This window comes from Argiope bruennichi, chromosome X1, assembly GCF_947563725.1.
Source record: "Argiope bruennichi chromosome X1, qqArgBrue1.1, whole genome shotgun sequence".
Classification (NCBI taxonomy): domain Eukaryota; kingdom Metazoa; phylum Arthropoda; class Arachnida; order Araneae; family Araneidae; genus Argiope; species Argiope bruennichi.
Window position 1 is genome coordinate 38,742,955 of NC_079162.1, and position 25,236 is coordinate 38,768,190.

At 27.5% G+C, this 25,236-nt stretch overlaps 1 protein-coding gene across 2 annotated transcripts in view; it reads left to right on the forward strand.

The window, feature by feature from the left end:
- LOC129958994 (neuroligin-4, X-linked-like) overlaps positions 1-25,236 on the forward strand; it is a 240,548-nt gene that overhangs the window by 207,013 nt on the left and 8,299 nt on the right. For both annotated transcript variants that reach the window (XM_056071761.1, XM_056071762.1), the window contains exons 5-6: positions 8,003-8,124; positions 19,807-20,333. In XM_056071761.1, the coding sequence (XP_055927736.1) occupies positions 8,003-8,124; positions 19,807-20,333 (649 nt within the window). The remainder of the gene's footprint in view (positions 1-8,002; positions 8,125-19,806; positions 20,334-25,236) is intronic.

Sequence of the window (25,236 nt, forward strand, 5' to 3'; positions counted from 1 at the left end):
CAGAGCCGGGTTGAATAATACGATAAAGCGTGTGATATTTGAAATAATGGTTTTACTCAAAGGTTTCATACTGTGCTAAATAATAATTTAAAATAGTAAAAATTGAAAACCATGTAGTATATAAAATAAATTTAACGTTTAAATTCTTTATATTCTATATTTTTTCCCGATTTCTCTCTTTAAATTGAGCATTATGAACTCGCGGATATATTTCTCTACATGTCATGAAAGTGTGTCATTATATAATCTTTAACATTTTTGGGTCAAAAAAATATTTTGTTCTTTTCAAACAAATAAAAAGCGCCAAATGCATTTATTCATTTTCTATAATTTATGAAGAATAATAATTATAAATTCAGCAACACACACCTCATTCTTATAATGAAACAAGTGCTTTTCATTTTAAAATAAATAGTTTTCTAATATCAATGCAAAATATATTGTCTTAAAAATATATATTATTATTAACTATAGACTTAAATATATTAAACATTGATTTAAGTATATTATCTATTACCTGAAATATAAATTAGATAGTAATCTGAGCATTAACATTCGTTTCTTTCTTACGTAGAACATGTTAACTATAACTTATTGAAATGTGCAAAACTATTAAAAGATTTGTCAATTGAATGCAAAAATTAAGAAAGTAAAAAAAAAGTTTAAAAAATCCTTTAAGTTTTCATGTTGAATGACGTCTGTAAAATAGTCATATTAGATTCTAATAAATGAAGTAATTTCAGAATTACTCTAGCAAATGCTTCATAAATTTTAATAAGACTTAAGATACGAATATAATCGTTATAAGAATTAATTTTTATTTCTAAATGGTAATAAAACGAGTGGAGTAATTTATTGATGGTGGTATGATTCTAATTTTGTGTCAGATGGGAAAAAATTTTATTAACAAATATCATTACTTATGATAGTATTTATAAACGACACAATTTTAAGATACCATCAGGAGACATTATATCACAAACAAGCTAAAATATTGCTCATTTAGTACGATTACATATCTACTATCATACAATGTTTGGTCATTTTTCGATTATTCATATTTTAATTTTCTTCTTTCTGTTTCTCTCTCATTACTCAAAAATGTTCTCTTTAGAATATATTCATTTAACTGCTGATAGATTAAGGTGAATATTTTAGTTGCTTAAATTATTTCTAAATGCAAATTGAGATCTTTTAACTTTGTTATATATATATATATATATATATATATATATATATATATATATATATATATATATATATATATATATATATATATATATATCAAAAAGCAGTTTCGAAAACAGTAAAGAGACTTTCGATTTTAAAGTTTGCATTTATTGCATCCCGGGAGACAGGTTTATGTACAGGCGCAGCGGACAAGGCACGTCCGCTCACAGCGTGGCATAAGAGCGAAAAAAGCAAGAAGAGAGCGAAATAAACTATCCCTGGTCTTATATATCATATTTTGATAGGGAAAATATTATTCACAGTGCTTATATACTATTAAGATTCTGATAGGAATTTCTCAGACGCGCAGATTTAGACAAGGGAAACACAGGGATCTTTTAAAAAGAATTTGTTTAGAACAGCAATTTTCCATCCCCTCACTCGGAGCGTAGGAACCGCTGACGAAAGCATTTTCACAAAGCTTTAGCTAAATTAATGAAATAGAGAAAGTGGAATGGGATCAGGTAATAAAAGAATATTTTAGAATGAAGTTACTATGGTCTGGATTACGATAAAACTTTGGAAATTAATTAGAATTGAAATTCAAGTTTAAAATATCATTACAAATCTCCCCCCCCCCACCGCAAGACCTGGAAGTGAGTCAAGGCCCTTTGACACACAACCATACTCTACAATGGTAACTAAGTAAGAGAATAATATTTAAAATTAGTTCAAAAATGATGCTAGCATATTAATAGAGATACCCAGCTTCCCTTACCTTTACATTAATACAAAAATCTCTTTCATCCTTTTATATTAGAGGCATAACAAGACAAAGAATTATATTTGTGAAAATATGTAAACTTAAATAATCAATACTTGTAACAAAATACTAAAAATTAAATCATATAGTGCACAAAGCTATTTTGGCCCTTTTTCTCTAGAAATTCAACAGATGAACTTAATTTGGCTAAGAAGGAGCTATTGTGTGATTCATTTTCCTTGCCTCTATCGCGGATTTAATTTCTTTTAATTAATTTGACAATTTTGCACAGGTAAATCCCGTCAACTCTTTAAATGTAAACATATAATTTTTGAATCAAAAGGCAGTTTCGAAAACAGTGAAGAGACTTTCGATTTTAAAGTTAGTATTTATTGCATCCCGGAAGGAAGGTTTATGTACGAGCGGAGCGGAAAAGGCACGTCCGCTCACAGCGTGGCACAAGAGCGAAAAAAGCAAGAAGAGAGCGAAATAAACTATCCCTGGCCTTATATACCATATTTTGATAGGGAAAATATTATTCACAGTGCTTATATACTATTAAGGTTCTGATAGGGATTCCTCAGACGTGCCGATTTAGACAAGGGAAACACAGGGAGTTTTTAAAAAGAATTTGTTTAGATCAGCAATGTCCCATCCTCTCACTCGGAGCGTGGGAACCGCTGACGAAAGCATTTTCACAAAGCCTCAGTTAAATAGAGAAAGTGGAATGGGATCAGTAAATAAGAGAATATTTTAGAATGAAGTTACTATGAGCTGAATAACGATAAAATTTTGGAAATTAAAGTTTAAAATATCATTACACACACACACACACACACACACACACACACACCTACACATAAAAAATGATATTTTAATATCTAATTTAATTCAAATTAATTTCCTAAATTTTTTGCCTAATTCGGCCCATGTCGGGGTCAGTCTAAAGTGTTCTCTTGTTTCCTGATCCCATTCCACATATGAAGCTGCGTAAAAATTACTACGCCATCGGTTCCATGTGTCAAGTGAAAATGATCCCTCCGTTTCCCTTGTCAAAGGTCAACACGTGTATTCAATCCGCTCGTGGCCGGAAATCCCATCCCGGAATCCCCATGGCTTTTCATGTTATATAAGACTAGTGATCATTTGGTTCGCCCCTTCCTTACTTCTTTTGTTCCACGCTGTTGTGGACGGGCCTTGTCCGCGTCTCTGATTGTAAATAATTATGCCTTCCTGTGATGGATGGATGAATGAATTTAATGAATTTAAAATGAATTTAAAAACTCAAAGTCTTTTCAATGTTTTCCAACCTGCATTCTGCTTCAAACAAAATAAGGCTTATATATATATATATATATATATATATATATATATATATATATATATATATATATATATATGCGTGTGTGTGTCTCACCTCCCCAACACCAATACCACCGGTGCTTCTTTGCGCTTTTACACAGAACAGAAGTGCAAACAATTCCTCCAAGAATGTATTCTATAATCAACCTACGAACATCTCCTCCGGGATACACTTCAGAATCCCTCTATCAACTCCTACTGCTTTTTACTTCGACTCCACCCCACTCAATTTACTGGCTATGGCTTTCCCTGAAAACCTTTTATTCCTCCCTTCTTCCCATTGGTAACGCCCAGTACTTACTGTATTTCTTATTTCTATCTGTACATTGGTTACCTCAGTGGATGCCTGCGCTTAAATGCTTTTCTAGCACTTGACATTCATATGTAATAATTATAATAATGTCTTGTCATATCTCGCATTATTTTTTAAATAAAGTGGCATGGAGTTCAGAAAATAGTTCTTTTATTTAAATCTTACCAAAACAAGCGAGCGATTGTAAAAATTGACATTTAGCAAAATTCTCAGGATTGATTAATATTTTCCCGCTTCAGATCGTGACACATTTATTCAATTCGTTTTTTCGTTGTTTTAACAAGGTTATACCTTAGACCGATAAGAATTTTGAAAGTGGAACATTCAAGTACACTCATCGAATGGAAATATGTATTTGCTAACAATGAATCATTGAAAAAAATAATAAGATAATTTATTTGTGAACAGAAGAAGAAGTAATTAAAATTAACTTATATCTCGGAATCAAAATATATGGCTGTTTTTAAAGTTGAACAATGATTTTCTGGCCCTTTTGGATGTATGTAAATTAAATTCATCGCACGTATACTTCGATATAACAAGTGCTTTTTTATACATTTTTCATTATCATTAAATACTATAAATATACTGAAAACAAATACAAATATAGAATACCATATTTGAAAATTTTAGTCTGAAAAAAAATTATTTTAAAAAGTTGAATCAGATGAGCTTAGAATTTTCTATGAAAATTTGATATAAAATCATTCATCACAAACTTTTGCATCGGAACAAAATATACCAAGAAAGTTCCCCAAGATCGAAGAGCTAATGTGAAAATTTTCAACTGCTAGAAATCTGAAGTTGATTGACAAAAGTAAGGAAGCTATCTGATAGATTTTATTTCTTCCAGAAACTTTCCTTTTCTTGATAGCCGGGCGGCGTAACAAACTGCCTTAACTTCTAGAAAGATAAATTTTTGGAATCGAAGGCTTGCTGCTCGTACTTCGCCGTAAGCTCGTACGACTCATTCTTGGTATCTTTCTCTCTTTACTCATGGGAGCTTCCGTCTCTCGTACCCACTGGATGGCATGAGGGAAAAAAAAAAAAATGAAAAAAAAAAAGAAACACCCTTGAAGTCAAGCTTTTGGCAAGATTTATTTTCTTTGAGAATGTTTGGTAGGGAATCGAGGTGTTATTCGTGATATTTTTAGCAGCAAAGTCTTACAATGAAGAAAGACCTGCTCGATATTGTCATGGTGTGTCATTTGCGCTGAGCCTCTAGGGCGCTTACATCTATATATGCGGACCAATGTTTATCTTGTTGTTTGTTTTCCTTCAGATATCACAAGATGTAACTATGTCCTTTAACAAACAACTAAGGGCTCCTAAGAAAATTCATATAAGAAATAACTTTTGTTATGTGTAAGTATCTGAGAAAATTAGTGCTCTCCATGAAACTCTTATTCTTTCAGTATCTTGCATATTAGCCCTCCAGCTCCTTCAGCTTCGATATATACAAGTGGGAAGTTTATTGCAACATATTTCAGACATTTTTCGAACGATTTCAATAATGGATAAAAATAAGCAAATGACTTGGAACATGAATTTAAAGAAACAGCTTAATATTTGAAATGAGAAATACCTTCTGCTACTTTTAAATTTAAACTTCTTTCAAAATATCCCATGTAAATAAAGCTGTGGGTTGAAGAATATGCTTTTACGTTTTCCGAAGAGAAATATTCCGTTTCCTTAGTTCAAAAACATCGCCAAATACATGCCATTATACGCCTTAGTACAAAATAAACAAGAAACATTATTTTCAGGAAGGACAAAACTTCCAAGCATTACTTCCACATGGAAAGAATATCCCAAATGAATATTCAAAAAAAGTTTGAAGCAAACTATTTCAAATATTTTTAAATTAAAATCGCTGATAACAAGATCCTCCAACACAGAAAGGTGTTGAGTTTACAACTAAAAATTTGCTCATTAATAGGCACTTCTTCAATTTGATACGTTGATATTTTTATTTTGATAATATAGCTTAATTAGGAAACTTCATTTTACTTAGATAAATGAACTCAGACAGGTTGCTGAGTTCTTGCTCAGCAACTTGTTACAAATTTAAATCTCTCTTATTTATGTGCTAGGAAAATGCATCGTAAACTTTGCATCTAAGCTCGGTTTAGCAAAATATTTCATGGTAGTTAACAAATTGAATGAACTATTGTGCACCGTAATCAAATTCAAAAAGGCCTTAAAACCTTACGCATGAAAAGTAGCCGACAATGATTTCAATACAATAATGGATCTTTTCAGAATACACGTAATAGAGTCTGTATCATGAGTTTTCTAAGCAACAATTCCTTTAAAGCTGTCTGTAACAAGCATTGATTTATATTTTTATTTAATTATTCACTGGCCGTAATAAAATAGCTTCGATATAAGGCCTCATCGCCGTGTTTTAAAATCTTCTTTTCGAACTATCCGTAGAATGAATCAATTCTGAGCGCCTGCGTTCCATCTACCGTATCTCTTTCTCAGCTGTGTGCGAACTGAGGAAAAGCACATAAAACCGGCTAGCACGGATGTGATAAGATTAAAGTTGTAGTCCGTTAATGCCGCTTATAACCTGTCAGGCGTTACTCATAACAGTACCTTAGAGAGATGATGCTATTATGCATGAAATTGCAATTTCAGCCAATTACTTTGTTATCATTAGTTTGCTAACTTTGGTTAAAGACTTCGAAGGGGAAGAATTTTATTACACTGTTAGGAATTGATTTTAACATTGCTTCCCATTGCTTGATTTCAATGAAACTGATTCAGAAATTTAAAAAAAAATATTTAAATCAATTTAACTGTTAGTGAATATTTAATGATAACATTTTTGAATCGTGAATTTTATCACTGGCTCATTTGATTCAATTCAATTTTGATTTAACATGAACTATCAGATATTTCTTCGATTTTAGCATTTATTATTTTGAATGCGAATGATTTAATTCATACAGAATCATTCTCTATAGGAGTTGAAAAATACCTGGAGCATGTTTGCATTTGATAATATTTAATTGTAGAATTTTTGAATCTTTGATGCATTTTATCTAACGTATAGTTATTTAAAATGAATTTCTTTAATTTAGCATGGATCTGTTGATTGAATATGAGTTAAATTCATTGATTATTAGTTTAAACCTGCCCAGTATTTAAATATACTTAAACAAAGAATATGTTAGGAAATTATATATATTTCATATTTGAGGTATACACGACTTAAGTAAACTGTATCATTCAATGAAATATTGAAATGTAATGAATGTAATCATTCAGATGCATGTCATACATGTTCAATATTTAAAAGAATATCCGAAGAAGCGTCAATTTCAGTTGTTAAATATTACATATAATTGTTGATGGAAGATCTAGTAAATTATTTGATAGTGGCAAATACTAATTTAAAATGAATAATTATACTTTGCTTTAACTACGCATCAACTATATTGAGAGTAAATGTGTTTAATAAATTTAGAATTTATTTAAAATCTACTAAGAAGTTAGAAAAATAGTTGAAATATCATTACATAAAGTTTAATGTTTAGTTTTTGCATTTGTTTTTTCAAATGCTTTAGCAAATAATTTCACCTTTTAGTAAATAATTTCATTCAATAAAATTTGGAATTAAAATGAAAAAAAGGAGCTTTTTATTTTAGCAACAAATATACTTGATATATTTATAGTTTTCATTAGCTTTTATTCATACGTTTTTTAATATGTCAATGGATTTCTAAATCATCCTATTTTTTATTTCTATATTATTGCAATTAATTCTTAGGTTTTTTTAAAAAAATATATATGTAATTGAATTTTATGATTCTTCATGCATTGCCTAAACAACTGAAACTGGGAATACATAGAAACTACGAGAGATTTGAATAACGTAATTTTAACAGTCATGAAGCTACGGTTTTCTTTTGGTTTTGTGGTGTTTCATGGCGCAAAAACCATATATGGCCATATTGCGCCAACATGAAGCTACGGAAAATAATTTGAAATCTAACCACTTTAATCTTAAATACATATTTTTATAATGGAGAACATCTTATTGGTGCTTTAAACTAAATTCTACTCAATTATATCTGCTCAAACTCAAGAATCCCATTCAGGATTCTTAAACTAGGCAAAATATACACTGCTTAGTTTAACCATTATGATCAACTGAAGGTGTCAAAAATTGTGGAAATATTTTGAATTGTGAATAAAATAATACTTATTCTCGCTATCTCATTGCATTCTAATTATGTTTCATTATGCCTACTTAATTAAATTGCTTTGTATTTTATCATATTTCATTCTTAATTTGTTTATCCTTTTACCTTTATGTATTTACATGCTTAAATTTTGTTATTTTCATGTACCTAATTGTTATTTTTCTCCTTTTTTTCATACAGCGATCCTAATATTACGCCTCACCAGGAATTGGAGAGTTTAGCTACCGACAAGGCAAGAGGGCGCTTTGAAAAATTCGCTTGGTCTCAGTATGAAACGGTGCATCAGAAGTACTTATTGATAGGTAAGATGAAATTTATAATTATTTGACATTTAGTTGCATAAGCCGGTGCTATGATTTTGCATTTTTATTTTTTAATAAGCATATGAAACCCTTTGATTTTTTAATATGATAATTTTATGTGCTGATTATTAAAAATAGGGCACGAGAGAAATAGGTAGATTATAATTATTTTAACATTAAAATTGCAGGTCTCGATAGATTTGCAATATAATATTCTTCCTATAGCGATGGGTATTTTTGTTTGGAATTTAAGATAAGCTATTATTTTAACACATAATAACTTGATGTACTAATTCAAATGAAATGATAATGTACAAAAAAGACGAAATTGACGAGTTCTTAAAATTTTAACTGTATAAAGTAAATATGTGAAAACTTAAATAATGCTGCCTTTCTCTAACTGAGCTCTACGAAAAATTATTACTGTTGGAAATATAAATGGACGGTAAAGAATTGACGATGACAGAGAATTTACGTCACGAAACTGTTACACAACAAAAATAATTGCCCAAATAATTTAGTATTTCATTATATATAGTTAAATCGTAGAATTTAACGTGTCTTTTGATGGTACAAAGCAAAATATTTCAAAATGAAGTTAGTCAAATGTGCATAGCTTGTATCTAATGAATTTGAATTATTTTTAAGGAAATAAAAAATATGAATTTTGAAGATATTTGTATTTTTCGAAATCCATATAACAAGAAGGAAATCGCCAGCTTAAAAAATAAAAGTATTTTGATTTCAGTACAATTCGCCACCTTGTATAGTGAATTCGTATATCATGACCTAACCTAATAAATACTACCTAATTGTACAACCTAATAAAAACCCTCGTATTTACTCATAAGATTAATTTAACGTATTCACATATTTTTTTTAAATGGTGATTAGAAAGTATATGCACATATTTACCTGTTTCATACAAATTATTTGCGCTTGTATAAATTCGTCAGAAAATACGTTCAATGTAACGTGATTTCCTGTTACGCGGAACGTATCTCCTGTGTTGTACCACAGTCCACTGCAATATTGCTCCTGACACTAGACACTTAATTCCATTCTAGCATGATTAAATCAAACAAAATTTAAAAAAATATAAATCAAGACGATATTTATTTTTTTCAAAACTGGAATCCATTGAAATTTCCCACAATTCATGACGAGAATGTTTATTTTAATTAAAAAAATAGTAAAAAAATATTTTTTTACGTTATAATTTAGGAGAATACGATGAAATTTTTTTGATTCAGTGCAACATACTAGTGCCTGATCTGTAGTTAAATCTCACTTAGCTTTTTAGTATTAGATAAGTAAAAAAAAAAAAAAAAAATCAAGAACATAATGACCTAAAATATCTTTTTTACTTCTTTAATGCGATGAAATTTACTTCATTATCTTTCTAATATTTATCATCCTAGCACTTAAAATCAAAAGTTGATTAAAATTTAATAATTTGATACTCATACCTTTTTAGAAACCAACGCTGAACAGATTTTGCATCTGAAATTCATAAAACCTCTAAAGAGAATTTTAGCAATATTTTCGCTACTTAAATTAAGATAATAAATTCACTGCTCTTCACTTAAAAAATTTAACTTTTCGGACTATTTTATTTTTATTATAAAAATTTATTTCTAAGTACATTTATTTCTTACCTTAGTCTGCTTGAGGCTTATGTAAAACATTATCTGAAACACCCTACATTTGCTCTAAAAATGTGAAAATAATTAAATTTCAATTTAATATGCAACGTTCTTCAGCGGAATCAAGAAAAACGTATTTAAATTTTAAATAACGATAGTTTCTGTATTTTAATTAAGAAATTTCTATGCATCGCCAAGTAAGTGAAAAAGTAAATTACCTCTCTTCTGTTGTGTTCAGAGAAAGCACTTTTAGGAAATAAGAAGTGGGGGAAAAAACCTGACTTTTACCTGCGACTACTTTTGCACTATACAATAAGCAGACTATCAATTTAAAAAAGTATTTTAAAGTTTTTATTCCTTTTATGCATTACAAGTTCGGAAAATGAGCTCTATTAAGAAGTTTAGAAAAACTTGTTTCTGTTATTTAAATAATCAGAACACTTGAGCAATTCTGTAGTGTAATTTTTTCATTTAATTATACTTAGGAAATTCAGATCGCAACGGGAGATTGTTAATTTTGAAGTAGAATTTCACAAATATATATTTTGCTTTTTTATGCTGCTAAGATACTTTGAACTCTTATGGAACTTTTGAATGCAATATTTTATATTAAATATTATACAACTTTTCTTCAAGTAAGTTTGAAATTAAAAACACTAAGAAGCAATTATTAAATAATTACAATTTCTATAAATAATGACAACTTAAGAAAACGTGGAGGAATTTACACGATATATCATTACGCTAAATTATGAAGTAGAGAATATGATTTTGAGATATTTTAAAGTTAGGTATATATTTAAACGGAATTTTTTAATGCTATTTACATTTATTCTGTATAATTAAATTCTTATTTAAAAGATATTATCTTAGTTTCTTAGAACTCGTTCAGTAAATTTTAGACCCATTACAACATATAACGCATCTATGATGTGGTTTCTCTTTGCATTTTACACACTGTCAAATTGAGATGCCATTGTGAACATTTTACAGTGGAGAGCCCTTATACTTCATTGGAATGTTGATAAAGTCTTTGAACACTAATTGACAAATTGGAAATTCCTTCAGCCAATTTTCTTGATTTCTTGAAGTAAAATTTTGAAGAGTGCTACAAATAAATGTCAAGCTACCTCAAAACTAACCTTAATCACTTACAAATTATATTAAATGTCAGTGTGATTTTAAATCAAGATTTTGCCTTGAAATCAAATTATTTATATAGATCTAACTAATTTTAGACAAACTTTTAGAAAAAAATTACAGTATTTATCGTTTTACCTTAAAACAAGCCTGTTTAAAGCTTCTTTGGCATCATTATGTTATTTAATACATTTTTGTTTTTATTCATTTAAGAGTAGGAACTAGAGTCAGTTCGTAAAGATAAGATTCATTTTTGACAGGTTTTGAAAAAAAAAACTATCGTTAAAAATTTATTTATTTATTCCATTTTTAAAAATGTAGAAAAAAAAATGTGAATATACTCACACAAGAAAATCTTTAATCTCAATTGTAGACGGATGTTAAAAATAGAGATAAATTTCTTATCAAACGCATAAGATATATATTAAATTCCAAAGAATACTAAATATATTTTGCGATATTTAAAATGCAATGGAAGATTAAGCTGAAATCGAATAACTTGCAATTGATATTCGGTTAATCAATTCAATTTCAAAGCTCTTTATTTTCAAAGTGAATTTTTAGAAGAAGGCTTTTTTAATGAAAAGCGATGACAAAAATGTAATCGATGGGCAAATATTTCATTCCAAACATCTAGAAATGAGCAGTTGAAACATCACCCGCAATCTCAACTTAAAAAAATTATGGATAGCATCATGTTTACTTAACATTTATTTTCAATTTTTTTTTTATTTGAATGGAAAATAATTTAAAGTTTTCATTATTTATTTGCAAAATGTCAAATGATAAAGAAGAAAATAGTGGTAGCCGTAAAAATTATTCATTTAGTTTATGCGATAATTTAATTAAAAGATTAATAAGCGTTCTACAACTGAGAAATAAATATACCGATGTACGAATGTCTTTCACTTCTAGAAATTAGACGAATCATAATCATAAGATCCTTGGTAGAAAAAAAACAGTCTCTGTTTATCAATGAGCTACATTTCCTGGCATGCAGTATTTAATGATATTCATTCCATGATCTCTTTCTTTTTTTTATTATTTTTCTATTTATGTTTCACTGTGAGTTTATTGTTATTTCTCTCTGTCTCTCTCTGCCTCTATGTGTGTCTGTTAAAGGAAACATAAAAGATGTATTGCAATTTTTCAAACATAAACAAACGCTATGTTTCTTTCTTTTTATGTGAATATTTGCTGCAAAGGAATCTATTATATTAACTTATATTTGTACTACATTATTTTGCAGGCTAAAACAATGAATAGTGATGATTTATTTTAAATGATAAGTTTCTTGATTTAGCTCTTAAACATGCACTCAAGGTTGCAAAATCTTATTTTATGGAAAGGATGATTTTAACAATCCTGATTATTTAAGTAGGACTTGTAAATTATTTTCAGAAATTAGGATAAATGATAAAAATAAAACTTTCAAATTCTGAAAAGGAAATGTTAATATTTCTACTTACAGGAAAACTTTGTAAACTTACTTTAAATTTACTTTTTTCACTAGGAATCGGGAAAGGTGAATTTCAACAAAAACATTGAGAATATATTTAAAATTCTAGCCATTTTCCGGATTTATTAATAATTAAAACAATGCTGAAATATAAAATTATTATACTAAATATCTGATTGAATGAAAAATTCCCATATACAATTGTCACTTCATATTATTATTCTAAAATTAGTATGTATGTACATTAAAATATTCATTGCCTATTAATTTTTTAAAATTAGATATATCTAATCTATATAAATATTTTATGTTAAATAAAGTTTCGATACAGAGATGACAAATTTAAATATTAATTTAAAAGGTATGCGACTACGTTAAACACCCTGGTTATCGACCACATTGGCGAATTCTTCTTTTATTATGATTTCTTGTAGTTCAGGCTTTCCTCTTTCCAAAATAGTATTTTCTAGGAAAAGGAACGTCTGACCTATCATCCAGGAGAAATTTCCAGGAAAAATTTTAGCTAAAAAATTATTTAACTTCAATTTTCTCAAACTTTAATTTTCATAAAAATTATCCACCGTTAACATGATACCTCAAAAACTAATAAAGGTATTTACATAAAAATTTCAGCGTGTGTTTTAAATACTGTGGAAAATGAAATGAACCAAAAGTTTTATTGTTGGTGAAATACTTTTTCATTTATAGGTGTTTTTAGAAAAGTTAAGTTGTAAATTTATGGAAAAAATGTATATATACGTACATTTTTACCCATAATTTCTTTGCATCTCAAAATGTTTCTTAGATTTTGGTTCATTTCATTCATCATTATATTCTATAACCTGTGTACAAAGAAAAATAAGATTCCTGCATTACAATTTTGTGTAGAGTGTTAACCGTTTAGGTTAAATTTCATTAAAATTTACTACAAATTTGCCTATTTCTCAAAATATATTATATTTCCAAATAATTTTTTTGTATATATAGTGTTTATAATTGACAATACATCTAAAAACCATAAATAGTTTTTAAAAAATCCAATTTTTCAAAAATATTGCTTTGAACGTAGTCGGCTACTTTTCATTTCTAATTTCATTTTAACACAATTTCGATTGAAATAGAATTTAATTTCAATTTGAAAACACAAATCTTTTTTTTTATTCTAACAAAAGTTTCAGAACAATAATATATTGAAATTCCAAAAGCATAAAATTTCTCAAAAGCCTGTTTTTGTTATAATATAAAATATCTTTTTTGTAATATATTTAAAACTGTAGTGAAGTTTATACTCATATAGGTAATGAGTAAAAACCTATATGAGTAAAATACTCATATCATAGGTAACAGATGATATTTATTTTTAATTGTTTAGGCTGTTATTCTTCCCTCGGGTAAGGCAAAACACCGCTCCTCAATTATTTACAGCTTTTTGCAAGAAATGGCATTTTAGTTTTGCACATAAATTAACAATTTGCACTTTTACAAAAGTATTTGGGCTTATTCTAATACCAAAGTATTCATATAAATAGTATTTGAATTTTGCCAGTGGTTTTATGCAAATAAAATAATGACACGCCCGAAGGTGGAAAGTTAACATTCGTTGTACGGTTTCCAATTACTATTTTTTTCACAATAAAAGTATTATTTCCCCTTCTCTTTATTTCAGTTAATAATTCCCATTTATATTTGTTTTATATGAAACTATCTGTAAATTTAACGAGATGTTCTGTAACTTCTAATATAAATAAAAAACAAAATATGATATATGTTAGAATTTCAGTCGGCTGAACAATAAGGATAACACAAAATGCTGAATATCGATCTAACAAAAATCATTTAACTTCCTTTCCCAGTTTTTTAGAGCATGTATAAATTTTATTTCAAGATTTAAAATTAAAAAAAAGACTAGTTCAAGCAAAACATCTTCAAGAAAATAAGGTTATCAAATAACCCTATTAATTCCTGGAAAGACATTCGGAGGGACAGTTAATGAGTCTCTTCTTGGGAAAACTTTTATTTAAACTTATATGCACGTTCTGAAAATGAAACAAAAAAGGATTGAATAAAGAAATTCAGTTTTATAATGGCATCTTTAAGGCATTATAATGGAAGCGGTATCATATTATTGTTACCAAATTCTTCTTAAGAAACTGTGAAAATGCTACCCTTTTATAGTTTTACTAGTTTAATATGCTATAAAATAACCAAGGGCATTTAATTTAATGAACATGATCGTAATGAAGCATTATTTAAAATGCTGTAAAAAGAAATCCTATTATTATTTTTTTTAAATAATAAAATTCTTTAAGCTCAGGAACTAAGCTTTAGAATGTAATATCATTTCTAATTTAATTGGCTGTTACAAATGATATCATGTTTCATACAGGATCATGCATTGTGTAATTATAGCTGAATGCTAATGAGAGCTTACCCTCCTTTTAAAAAATATGAGATATTTTTATTTGATTTACTCATTTTTCAGTGTAGGTAATTAAGGAATAAAATGAAAATATATTCAACCTTTGATAAAGACTATAAATTAAAAAGGAAACTGTTACTTCGAAAAATAAATTTTAAAATCATGTTGGTTAACAAATGCAGGTACACTCTTTTTGACAATTAGGTATTGATAATTTTAAACAAAAATATATTGAAATAAACGAAGTAATCAAATTTTGTTAAAATGCTTAATATTTATAGTAATACCATTTATTATGTTTCATGCTTGACATATGAATATAAAAATAATTGTTCTATTTATTAACTCTTTCAACCATGGTGATTTATTTCTTGAACGACTTATAAAGAAGTATTTAAAGCATGGTGGTTCAGTTTTTAAACAACTTAATGAAGGAAGTTTATTTTAAAAGCTAAAAATTAAAATTATGATATTAAGATTGTTAAGATTATTCATTAAGATTACATTTTTTATTAAGTTGCTTAAAACTCATCAACCATGCAAATGATATAAGTGATTCAGGAAATAAATCACCATATTTGAAAGAGTTAAAGAACTTAATAAGTAATATGAATGGTTGTTATTGCTACTCTTTTTGAATGAATAATCTTTCAATTTTAAATCAAAATGCAACTTTCAAGTACTATTACTAAATATTTCAACAATCATTTTTTTTCAATAGGCCAATTGTAAACTATAATTCATAATAATTTACAAAAATTATCTTGCGTCAAACATTGTCGCATACTTACTTACAGCTAGATGCTAATGCAAAAATTCATTTGGCGAAGATATTTTTCGTTGCTGAACTCATTTTTCAACTGAGATAATTGAAAAATAAGAAAAAATAAAAAAAATATATATACTTCGTTTCTTGGAAAGACTATAATTTATAAAGAATTCATAAGTTTTTAAAAACATATTTAAAATTCGTTTTGGTTGCAAGGTACAATTAAGCAATTACTGGAATTAAATGAAGTTAACTTAAGAATGAATACTCGATCACTTAAGAAGGTGATTTTAACAAAAGGCTGTATGATAGTAGTTTTGAAGCATTTCAGGAAACTTCCTTGAAATAATTAAAAATAAGAATTTTTAAAGAAAGTGTGTTTTTTAGTCTTTTAAAATATGGAACTGGATCGAGAAATAGTTAAATATGTTTACGATGCTGTTCGAAATTATGAATACTCAAGAATATTGTGAAGTTATTAGGACAACTACGATGATGATGTATGTATTATTCAGGCTCAAGTATTGTTGGGCTTCAGGACATTATTGTTGGGAATTAATGGCGAATAATGACAGAATCAGAAGATATCGGTGCTCAAGGCCCAATGCCGTCAAAGATGTGCAGTGTGAAAGTTAAACTGAAATTGAGGAAACGCTACTCTATTCTGTTGTAAGTCAGTGGAGGGAGTGTGTAAAGCTTCAAATTTGTGAACTTTTTATAGACCCAAAAATGCCATTGTTTATCGTCAAAACTGGATGTTAATTTCATAAACAAAATTAAAGATAAATGGAGAAATAAAACGGAAGGTATCTAAAAAGTTGTTACACTATACCATGACCAAAATTAGTTCGCTCTGTTCATCTTCTGAAAATTTTACAATTAAAAGTGCCTGTTTGTTTCAAATTAACAAGGAATCTGCATACTCAATTTTGTGATAAGAAAGACTCTTTGTATGTGTCGCATTAACTCCTTGAGAGTTAAATATTCCTTACCAGTTAATTAGACCAGCTAATTCCTTACCAGCTGATTTGGGGATGTGTTGTAATTCTCTTTTAGATAAATATTCATAGAACACGAATTTTAGAAAAGTTTTGCGTACATAATATTTATTTGTATAGAATTCATTTAAATCTTTGAATTTCATATCAATATATTTCTATTGCGTGCCTGAATCGTGAAAGATTTTTAAGAGTTTTAAAATTTTGTTAAGTTGATGCTGATGTGTCTAAGGAATAAGATTGTCGAAACATTTTTCCTAAATTTGAATCATGTTTTCTTCCGAGAAAAAAAATCATATTCAGAGTCGTTTATAAAAAGAAAAAAATATATGCATACAAGATGACAATTCTTTACAAGAAATGTAGCACCCTGCATATTACGTCATAGATCTTAATTGTCTTTTGAATAATCGAATTTTTAATTTTTGGGGTTTTTTTTGTTACATTATTTTGCTTTTTTATAACATAGTGTATTATAAAAACTAAAAACTGATAATTATTTCGCTTACTTTGTAATTTTTTGTTATGAATAAACATTTCTTTTCACTGACATAATCTCATCAGAAAAAGAATTGACTGCAGAAATGTTAAAACATTTATCTCAATTACATTAACTTTTTTTTTATATCTGGTAGCTGTCTAATTTTTGTTTGCAAGCATCTGAAGGCATAACATGTTTGTTCTTTTTACGTCTGTCTTAAATTAATATTTAATTTTTTAATTATAGTGGTGAAGCTCCTTGCAAAAAGCCACTATCTGTTAATCAAGAAGAGTAATTCACATTATGGAGGCTTTTTATATATGCGTGAGGGAATTAAGTAGAATACAAATATTTTATATGTGCTCTTTCGGAAAAACATCAATGTTCGATGCTTTTTAAGGAGATATTCTTGATTTAATTTACTAATTGAAAATAGAAAAAAAAGTATTTCTGATGTATGTGTTCTTATTAAGTCACAATCACAAATGCTTTGGTGAAGAATTTGCCTTATGAAAGAAATCACATGTTAAAAAACAAAATAAGGGTATATACAATAGGGAAAAAGAAAAATTTGGTTTCTTGCAAATAAACATGATGAAATAAACCTTATTTCAATTCTGCAGTATAAAGCGATTCTTATTATATTCTACAGTATAAAGCGATATGCAAGTAATGCCAGTTTTATAATTAAAAATAATAATAATAATAATAAATTTCAACTTTGATGACCAATGTTTAGATGTTAATTTCATTCAATATCTTAAAACATTAAGTCCCTATTCTCTCAAATGACACAATGTCATTTGAGGCATTCGATGTATTAAAAATTAAAAAAAAATATTAAAGAATGCCATACTGCAACTGTACTCTTCTATCTTAAAGTATTATCTCACATTCCAATATTTGAAAAAAAGATTTCATCAATAATATAAATACAAAAATAACGGGTAATTATTGTTGAGAAGATTATTTTGGAAATGTGAAAGGACATAATTAATCAGAGATTTGGAATCTGAAACATTTTGCTAATAATTTTTAATTAATCGAAACATTACTTTAACAATTACTGAGGAAACAAGCTATCTCTCGAAATATTGTGACTTAGATTTCTAATAGATATTTGATATCGTTTACAAATTCTTTCTTAAAAAACTAAGAAATTCTCTATTCATTCTCACTGAATTCGTATGTTAAGAAGTAGGTTTTTACGTTTCGCCATTCTATTTATATTTTTGCATTATGAAACATTTCTTGTGCCTCAATTACCTTGGATATATATAGTACCTCCAACATATGATGTTTTATTTTAATCCAATGTAACTGCTGACTATTTGTAAAAGATTCAAGTAGTAAAAAAAATCTGTATTTATCTTTAAAAGGACATAACTATTTTGTAAGTAATAAAACATTGGGATGCATCTACAAGGTTTTAATAACAATAAGATGTAATCATGCACCATTTGTGGCAATATCAAAGAGTAAAATGAAGTTTTACATCATTGTTTAGGATTTCATCAGGTGGCTTTTATTTTTCCCATGCTCTTTGTTATTAAACACGTGGACATATAAATGTTAATTATGCCTGAATAAGCTTGGGTAAAGAGTAATGCAATAGCTAAATTTCTCAAGATTTAAAATATGAACCATGCTTTAAATTTAAACCAATCAAATATTCTGTTTAAAATACTGGCAAAAAGATGCATTTGATTCCGATACACTCCTGACGTTTATACATAACTATTGAAGAAATTCTTCATGCGATATTTTGCTAATTCATGTAGATTACTTTTACTTTAAATTCAATTCAGAAAATATGAATTCATATGATAGAATAATTTCTATCTTCTCTCATTTACCTTAATGCTTTTTTTAAAAATTTCTCATTCTTTACTTTAATGTCAAATTTTTAATTAGTGAGAAAAAATCACTAGGCACGAAAAATTATTCCATTTTTAAGTGTCTAACTTGCATGTTTCAGAAGTTTCGCTTGAAACAGCTCAATCGTTTATATACTATTCAATAACAATTTTTGCCTTGGAAACAAAAGTGAGATAAATAGTATTTGAAATAAATAGGTTAAACTTTTGAATTAAATAGACTGTATAGATGTTAAAATAAACGATATTTAAAGGATGTTAAGATTATATTGGACAAAAATGAAAGTATATTCGAATAAAAATGATATTTTTTTCTTTTTGGGCATTGTATCAAAACTGCCTTGTTTCAATGCTATAGAAAGACGTCTTGGTAAAGAAATTATTGTATTTAATGAGGTGGATTTATTCCTTGACCACAAAAATCTATTATCATGTTTTAACAGGCCTCCAAAACGCCATCAAAGCCGGTAACACAATAACAATCAGAAAACAATAGTAATAGATAAAGAGAAAGATCTGGTATCGCATTATTGACGCCATAAATGAAGGGAAATGTATCAGAAATACTTGGAATTTTTGAAGAAACGCATGGAGATACCTGTGAAATTTATATTGATGGCGTACTTCTAATAAAAATTAGTCATTTCAGTTTTTTTTTTTTCGTATTATCAGGCTAATACTCAAACGTGGCATTTCCAAATTTATATTCGACTGCAAGATCATTTAATCCCTCTCTGTAAGAAGAAAAATTCCTTCCGAACTATTTATGTAAAATATTGTTTAAATTGGAAAAAATAATCAAAATCATCTATTACTTTTAGTTTAACATTTTTTCTACAGATACAATGGCTTTTGCTTTATTGTTCTTAACAATATTATCTTTTTTTTTATAGGAATGAAACCAAAAATCCGTGACCACTACAGAGCTCACCGTTTATCATTTTGGTTGAATCTTATACCGCAGCTCCACCGTCCTGGTACTGCTTCGGTAGTGCCACAGCATCATCTCTTAGATGACCATAACAACCCTCTCACTTATGATGGAATAGTTAGACCTCTCGCGGATGGTGATGATGCTTCTACAGGTACATCCGGGCCATTCTTAAGTGGACCTCAGCAGGCTTTATCCACAGTAACTTCTGTTTCTGCCAAAAATGCTACTTTGTCGACCTCAACGTCCACCACTGAAGCCCCCCAGAAACCTCCAAAGAAACCTTCTGGAGCCACTGCTGAAACTACAGCCGGACTGAATGAAACTCGATCAGTCTACATTCAAGAAAGCTCGTATTCTACAGCCCTAAGTGTGACGATCGCAGTGGGCACTTCGCTACTGGTTTTAAATATTCTTATCTTTGCTGGAGTTTACTATCAGCGCGATAAGAATAGGATGGAAATGAAGCTACAGAAAAGGAATTATAAGGTAAATTGCCGTTTTATACTTATGGTAATGAACTGAAAATAAAAATTTTGTAGGATTCTCATTTATGGAATAATTTCTGATAAATTTCAGAAGTAACGATAAAGAATTCAAATATAATCCAAAGGAATTAAATTAAATAGAAATGTCTCAATTTCGAAATATTAAATAAAAAATTCCTTAGACTTCATGAAGAAATTGTTTTAAATTAATTTCCGTCTTGAAATTCAAACACAAATAAAATTTAAAAATGGCTTGGAATACATATTACAAACCTACTACATTAAATTTTTAATCTTTGTGGGAAAAAAATCTTTTACCAGTCACAATTCAATTTGAAAATTAAACTGTCTAATACAAATACTTTTGGATGTTTATTGTAATCCTACATTGCTCAATATATTTACGTCTTTAGCATTTTTAGGTCGTTAAAGTAATTTTGAATAATTAAAAGAAATTACTGATCATATTTTTGAATTAAAAGAATATTTTCAATTAAATTTCTATTAATGGAATGTTTTTAAATGAATAACCTGAGTTGAAATATTATACCAAAAATTAATTTTTGAAATTTAAAATTTATGCATTGCTGGATTTAATGGGTAAAGGAAATAGACTACGTGCCGTGTTTTTAAATTACTATTATGATCAAGCATTCAGAAAAAATTCTTTACGAATCAGCAAGCTGAATTAAATTTTGGGACATAACTTTTAGTACTTTATTTTAATAATATGCGATTTTTAAATAGTATGAATTTGAAAATATCTTAAAATTATGATATTATATCAATTTGAAAACTATTTCTAACATTTTTCATGAAGAAAGCATCTTAAAATGGATGTCTGTAGTGAAACTCCAGAAGGAAAATGAATCTAATAAAAGTATAGCAAAAATCAGTGTTGGAATTTTATTTCCATGGAGAATGGCGATTCGTAAAAAATATTTGACAAATATTTCTAACCCCTGTAAATGCAAATGCACATACAATGCATTCGATAAATTCATATTTAGATATAAAATACAATAACAAATCAACTTCAAAATAATATTTTGAAATATAGACAGTCTCACAAAGCCATATCGCAAAAAAAGTTTTGCTGCTGCTATTTCTTAATAGTAATGATTGAATAATTAATCTATACGCCTCATTGCAGTTGATTCGTTTCTTTTCATAAAAAATGGTGCTGATTGTTTTCTTTTTATTTATATTACAACACACATCTTTATAATTTCTTGAATAACAGAATTCTGTGAATATATTTATATTAAATATATTTATCGCATTATTATTTACTTTATCATTTTTCATACCAAATCTTTTTATTTTTTATTTTTTTATATTTATGATTTTATTTTCATTTTTAACTGGATATAAACTAACGTTATGCTTATTACAGAAAGAAATTATACTGACACCCTTATTTCATTAAAATTATTAATTAGAAATATGCTAGAAAAATTAGAAAATGCGTCTGTTTCTTTTAAATAAATAATCATTTAATGAACTCTGACGTAATTGTTTAACTTTATTGTAACAAAGTAAATGAAGTAACAAGATAAGTTTTTTTCGAATTCTTTGCAAATTAACATTCCTTCTTAATCTAGAAGCATAATTAAAGTACATTTAAAACATTTTAGAAAAATATTAAAACATTTCTGTAATGTTGCGCTTATCAAATTCTTTAAAAATATATTTTAAATACCTTTATTCCTATGCAAATGCCATTGATAATTTCAGAAAAAGCACTTCAATGCACGTTTTACTATAATCTAAGATGCTTAAAACTTCAAATTTAATCTCAGGATTACTTTAATTTAATTTTGAGAAATTTAGTGTAATTACACTTTATTTAATTAGTTATTCATTTTGTAAAAAGATAAATAATGTACATTTGAAGGATAGAAAGGCGATTTGTTTTTTGTTTTTACTTTTGAATGTATACTTGAATCTTAATCATTCTCATAATTTTAGCGCAAAAATTAGTTTCAATTATGGTAAATTAATAAATTAGCATATGCTATTCTGATAAAATTACATTCAAAAATTATTCTTGGATACATGCTTATTTATACGCAAGAATTTAAAATATAATTATTTACGATTTTAAGTTATTGTAATCTCTGTTTATTTAGATTAGATTATTTAAATTGTTTACCTTCGTTTTTCTACATATATGTCTAAATTTAAAAAAAAATTAAGTTCCTTAATGATTTATCAGCAATAAAATTTTGCTATTAGAAATTGAAGATATATTTGCTCATAAAAATACCTGATTAATATAGATTTTTGCACTCCATAGAAGGTCTCAGATTTAAAATCTGTTTTATTTTATATACATATTTCTTTTTCTAGCTTAATATGAGGCATACTTGTAAAATTATGAAGAAAAGTTAAATAACTACCCATCACGTATTTATCTTAATTTTGAATACGAAAACAATATTTTTCGCAGTAGGATATCCGTAATTTCGATTTATATTTCATTTCATATATATTATGAAAGAGTCCAAAAAATCTCTATTAAATACGCACATATTCTTGTGAAATATGGCAACCAAAACATTAAATATTGAATCAAAAGTCTGGTATAAATTTTACTCATGCAGATGTAAACAGTAACGAAATGTAATGGTATTATATCCAAGTCAATCTATTTTAGAAGTAATGGATTCTGTAAATCATATACAAACACCAGAAGCGTAGAGTTTTGCCATTTGACCAATAATAAAATTTGAGCAATGAATATAAAGGATAAAAACTACAACTTAATATCTAACTTTTTTCCAGTCCTGATATATATGTCCTGATAAAAATCTCTCTTTTCGTATTCAAGATTACTTCATGATTAGAATTTTGTCATTTTCTTTTTATAACAGAAAAACAACAGAAACTATCCAGTTCCATCCTTCAAAATTTATTAAATTCCTTGCGATTTCTCACTGAATGATTGTTTCTTAACGATTCTTCTCCGAAATTCAAAGGATAATTCCAATCGGAAATTTCTCCTCAGGTCCATTCAGAGTCAAGACTTAATGCATTTCTTACTCAGGCAACTATTTGTTAAAGCAAATAAAATGCATCCAAACCAGCTTTTGTTTTAAACTCGCAATTTTACCCTTTTGGAATTAGATCTTAACTTACCACTTAAAGGAGGAAGGAAAGAATTCTACAGATCTTCAGGGATAATGATGATTCAATAAGATGAACCTTCTGCTAAAAGTAACTGTGCCGCCGGGTTTGTTTTCTCTTAATTCTCACTTTCAGTGCTGTACTGACTCAAGGGCATTTTTAGAAGGGAATGCTTTTCTCGCTGTATTATTGTTAATGTTGGAAATGCTGTCTGGCCCTCAAAGTCATTATGAAATCAGGTGGAGAGATGTCCTGAGACCGCAAGTTAATTTAAAAGCACTATTTTTCTTTTTATTTGTACGGAAAACTTAAGCTGATATTATTCTACTCTCCCTACAAACTGAATAGATTAATTCATTGGTGAAATTGCGAATATCTGCTGATAATCATAATATTTTATAAGTTAAAATTTTAAAATTCACATTCATTTCTACTAGCTAAGAATTTACATTTTTAATAAGTAAACTCAAACAGATTTTAGAGGGAACTCATTAAAATAATTTCAAATCTCTAAAGATTTTTAAAGTAGTTGGGCTCTTATATGCAATTTTGAATGAAAACATATATTTTCTGCAATTTTAATGAATTTCATGCTATTAAATTACTGTCGATTGAAATGTCAAATTTTCTGAGAAATATCCCTTAAAATATCCTAAGAAAACTGGGGAATTTAACGCAGCCGCATTTAATGAATTTCTTCTTTTTTTATTTCGGAAAATTTATCATTTGCTATCTTTTCTAAGTGATATCAATGCGACTTTACCAATTATATTTTGTGATTTATACAAAAAGTAAATATTACAAAAAACTCCCAATTACTATTTTTACTTAGTTATTAAGTTTACTCTACAGACTTCTCAACAAATCTTAAAAATTTTGATGATTTTATGATTGACTATTCCATTAACTTTCTAAAAAGTAATGTAATAGTTAACGAAACAAATATGAAATATTACGCATAAATATTTAATGCTAAATTTTAATATAAGGAAGCAAAATCTTGCATATAATTTTTCACTCTTTGCGCAATTTTGCAATTAAATTGACAGCAATTTCACTAATTTCGTTGCAATGACAGCGAAGTACGATAAAATAAAACCAAAATAATAACAGGAAATCTTATCAAAATATTATTGGCAATATTTGTCCCATTCATATAGGTAATTATTCTTAAATTTTTATTCGCATTCTAAATACTGTAGCAATTTAATAATTCCAAGGTCTTATCCCTCAATTATATTATTTCTTAACAATAAAATATAAATTACTAATATTAAATGGATAAAATTGAAAGCCCTTTATAAGTATTTATTTTTCTATTATTCTAGTTTTGAGAGCATTTCTTTTTTTTTAATTCAAATAAATTGGATATGTAGAATAGATTATAAATGGCAAATATAAAACAAATTAAAATTAATAAAAAATTAAAATTTCTGATATAAATACTTTTATTATAATTTCTGGAAATTAATTTAATATGAAATTTTATTTGAATCACTGTTGAAGGCAATCATATAAACGAAAAAATATTAATGAAAATCGCAAATCTTAAAGTTTTACTAAGCTTACATTCAAACTTGAATAAGTCTCAAGTATATGAATAACTCAGAGACTGATTACAAGCTGACAAAATAAAACTCAAATAATTTAAGAATAACATTATCAAAAAATTCTAATTGAGTTAATAATCTAACTAATTACATAATCAAATAAAAGTGAATATGTTTAATAATTATTTAGAAAACTAAGAAAAATTACTTTTTTTATTATTCGAA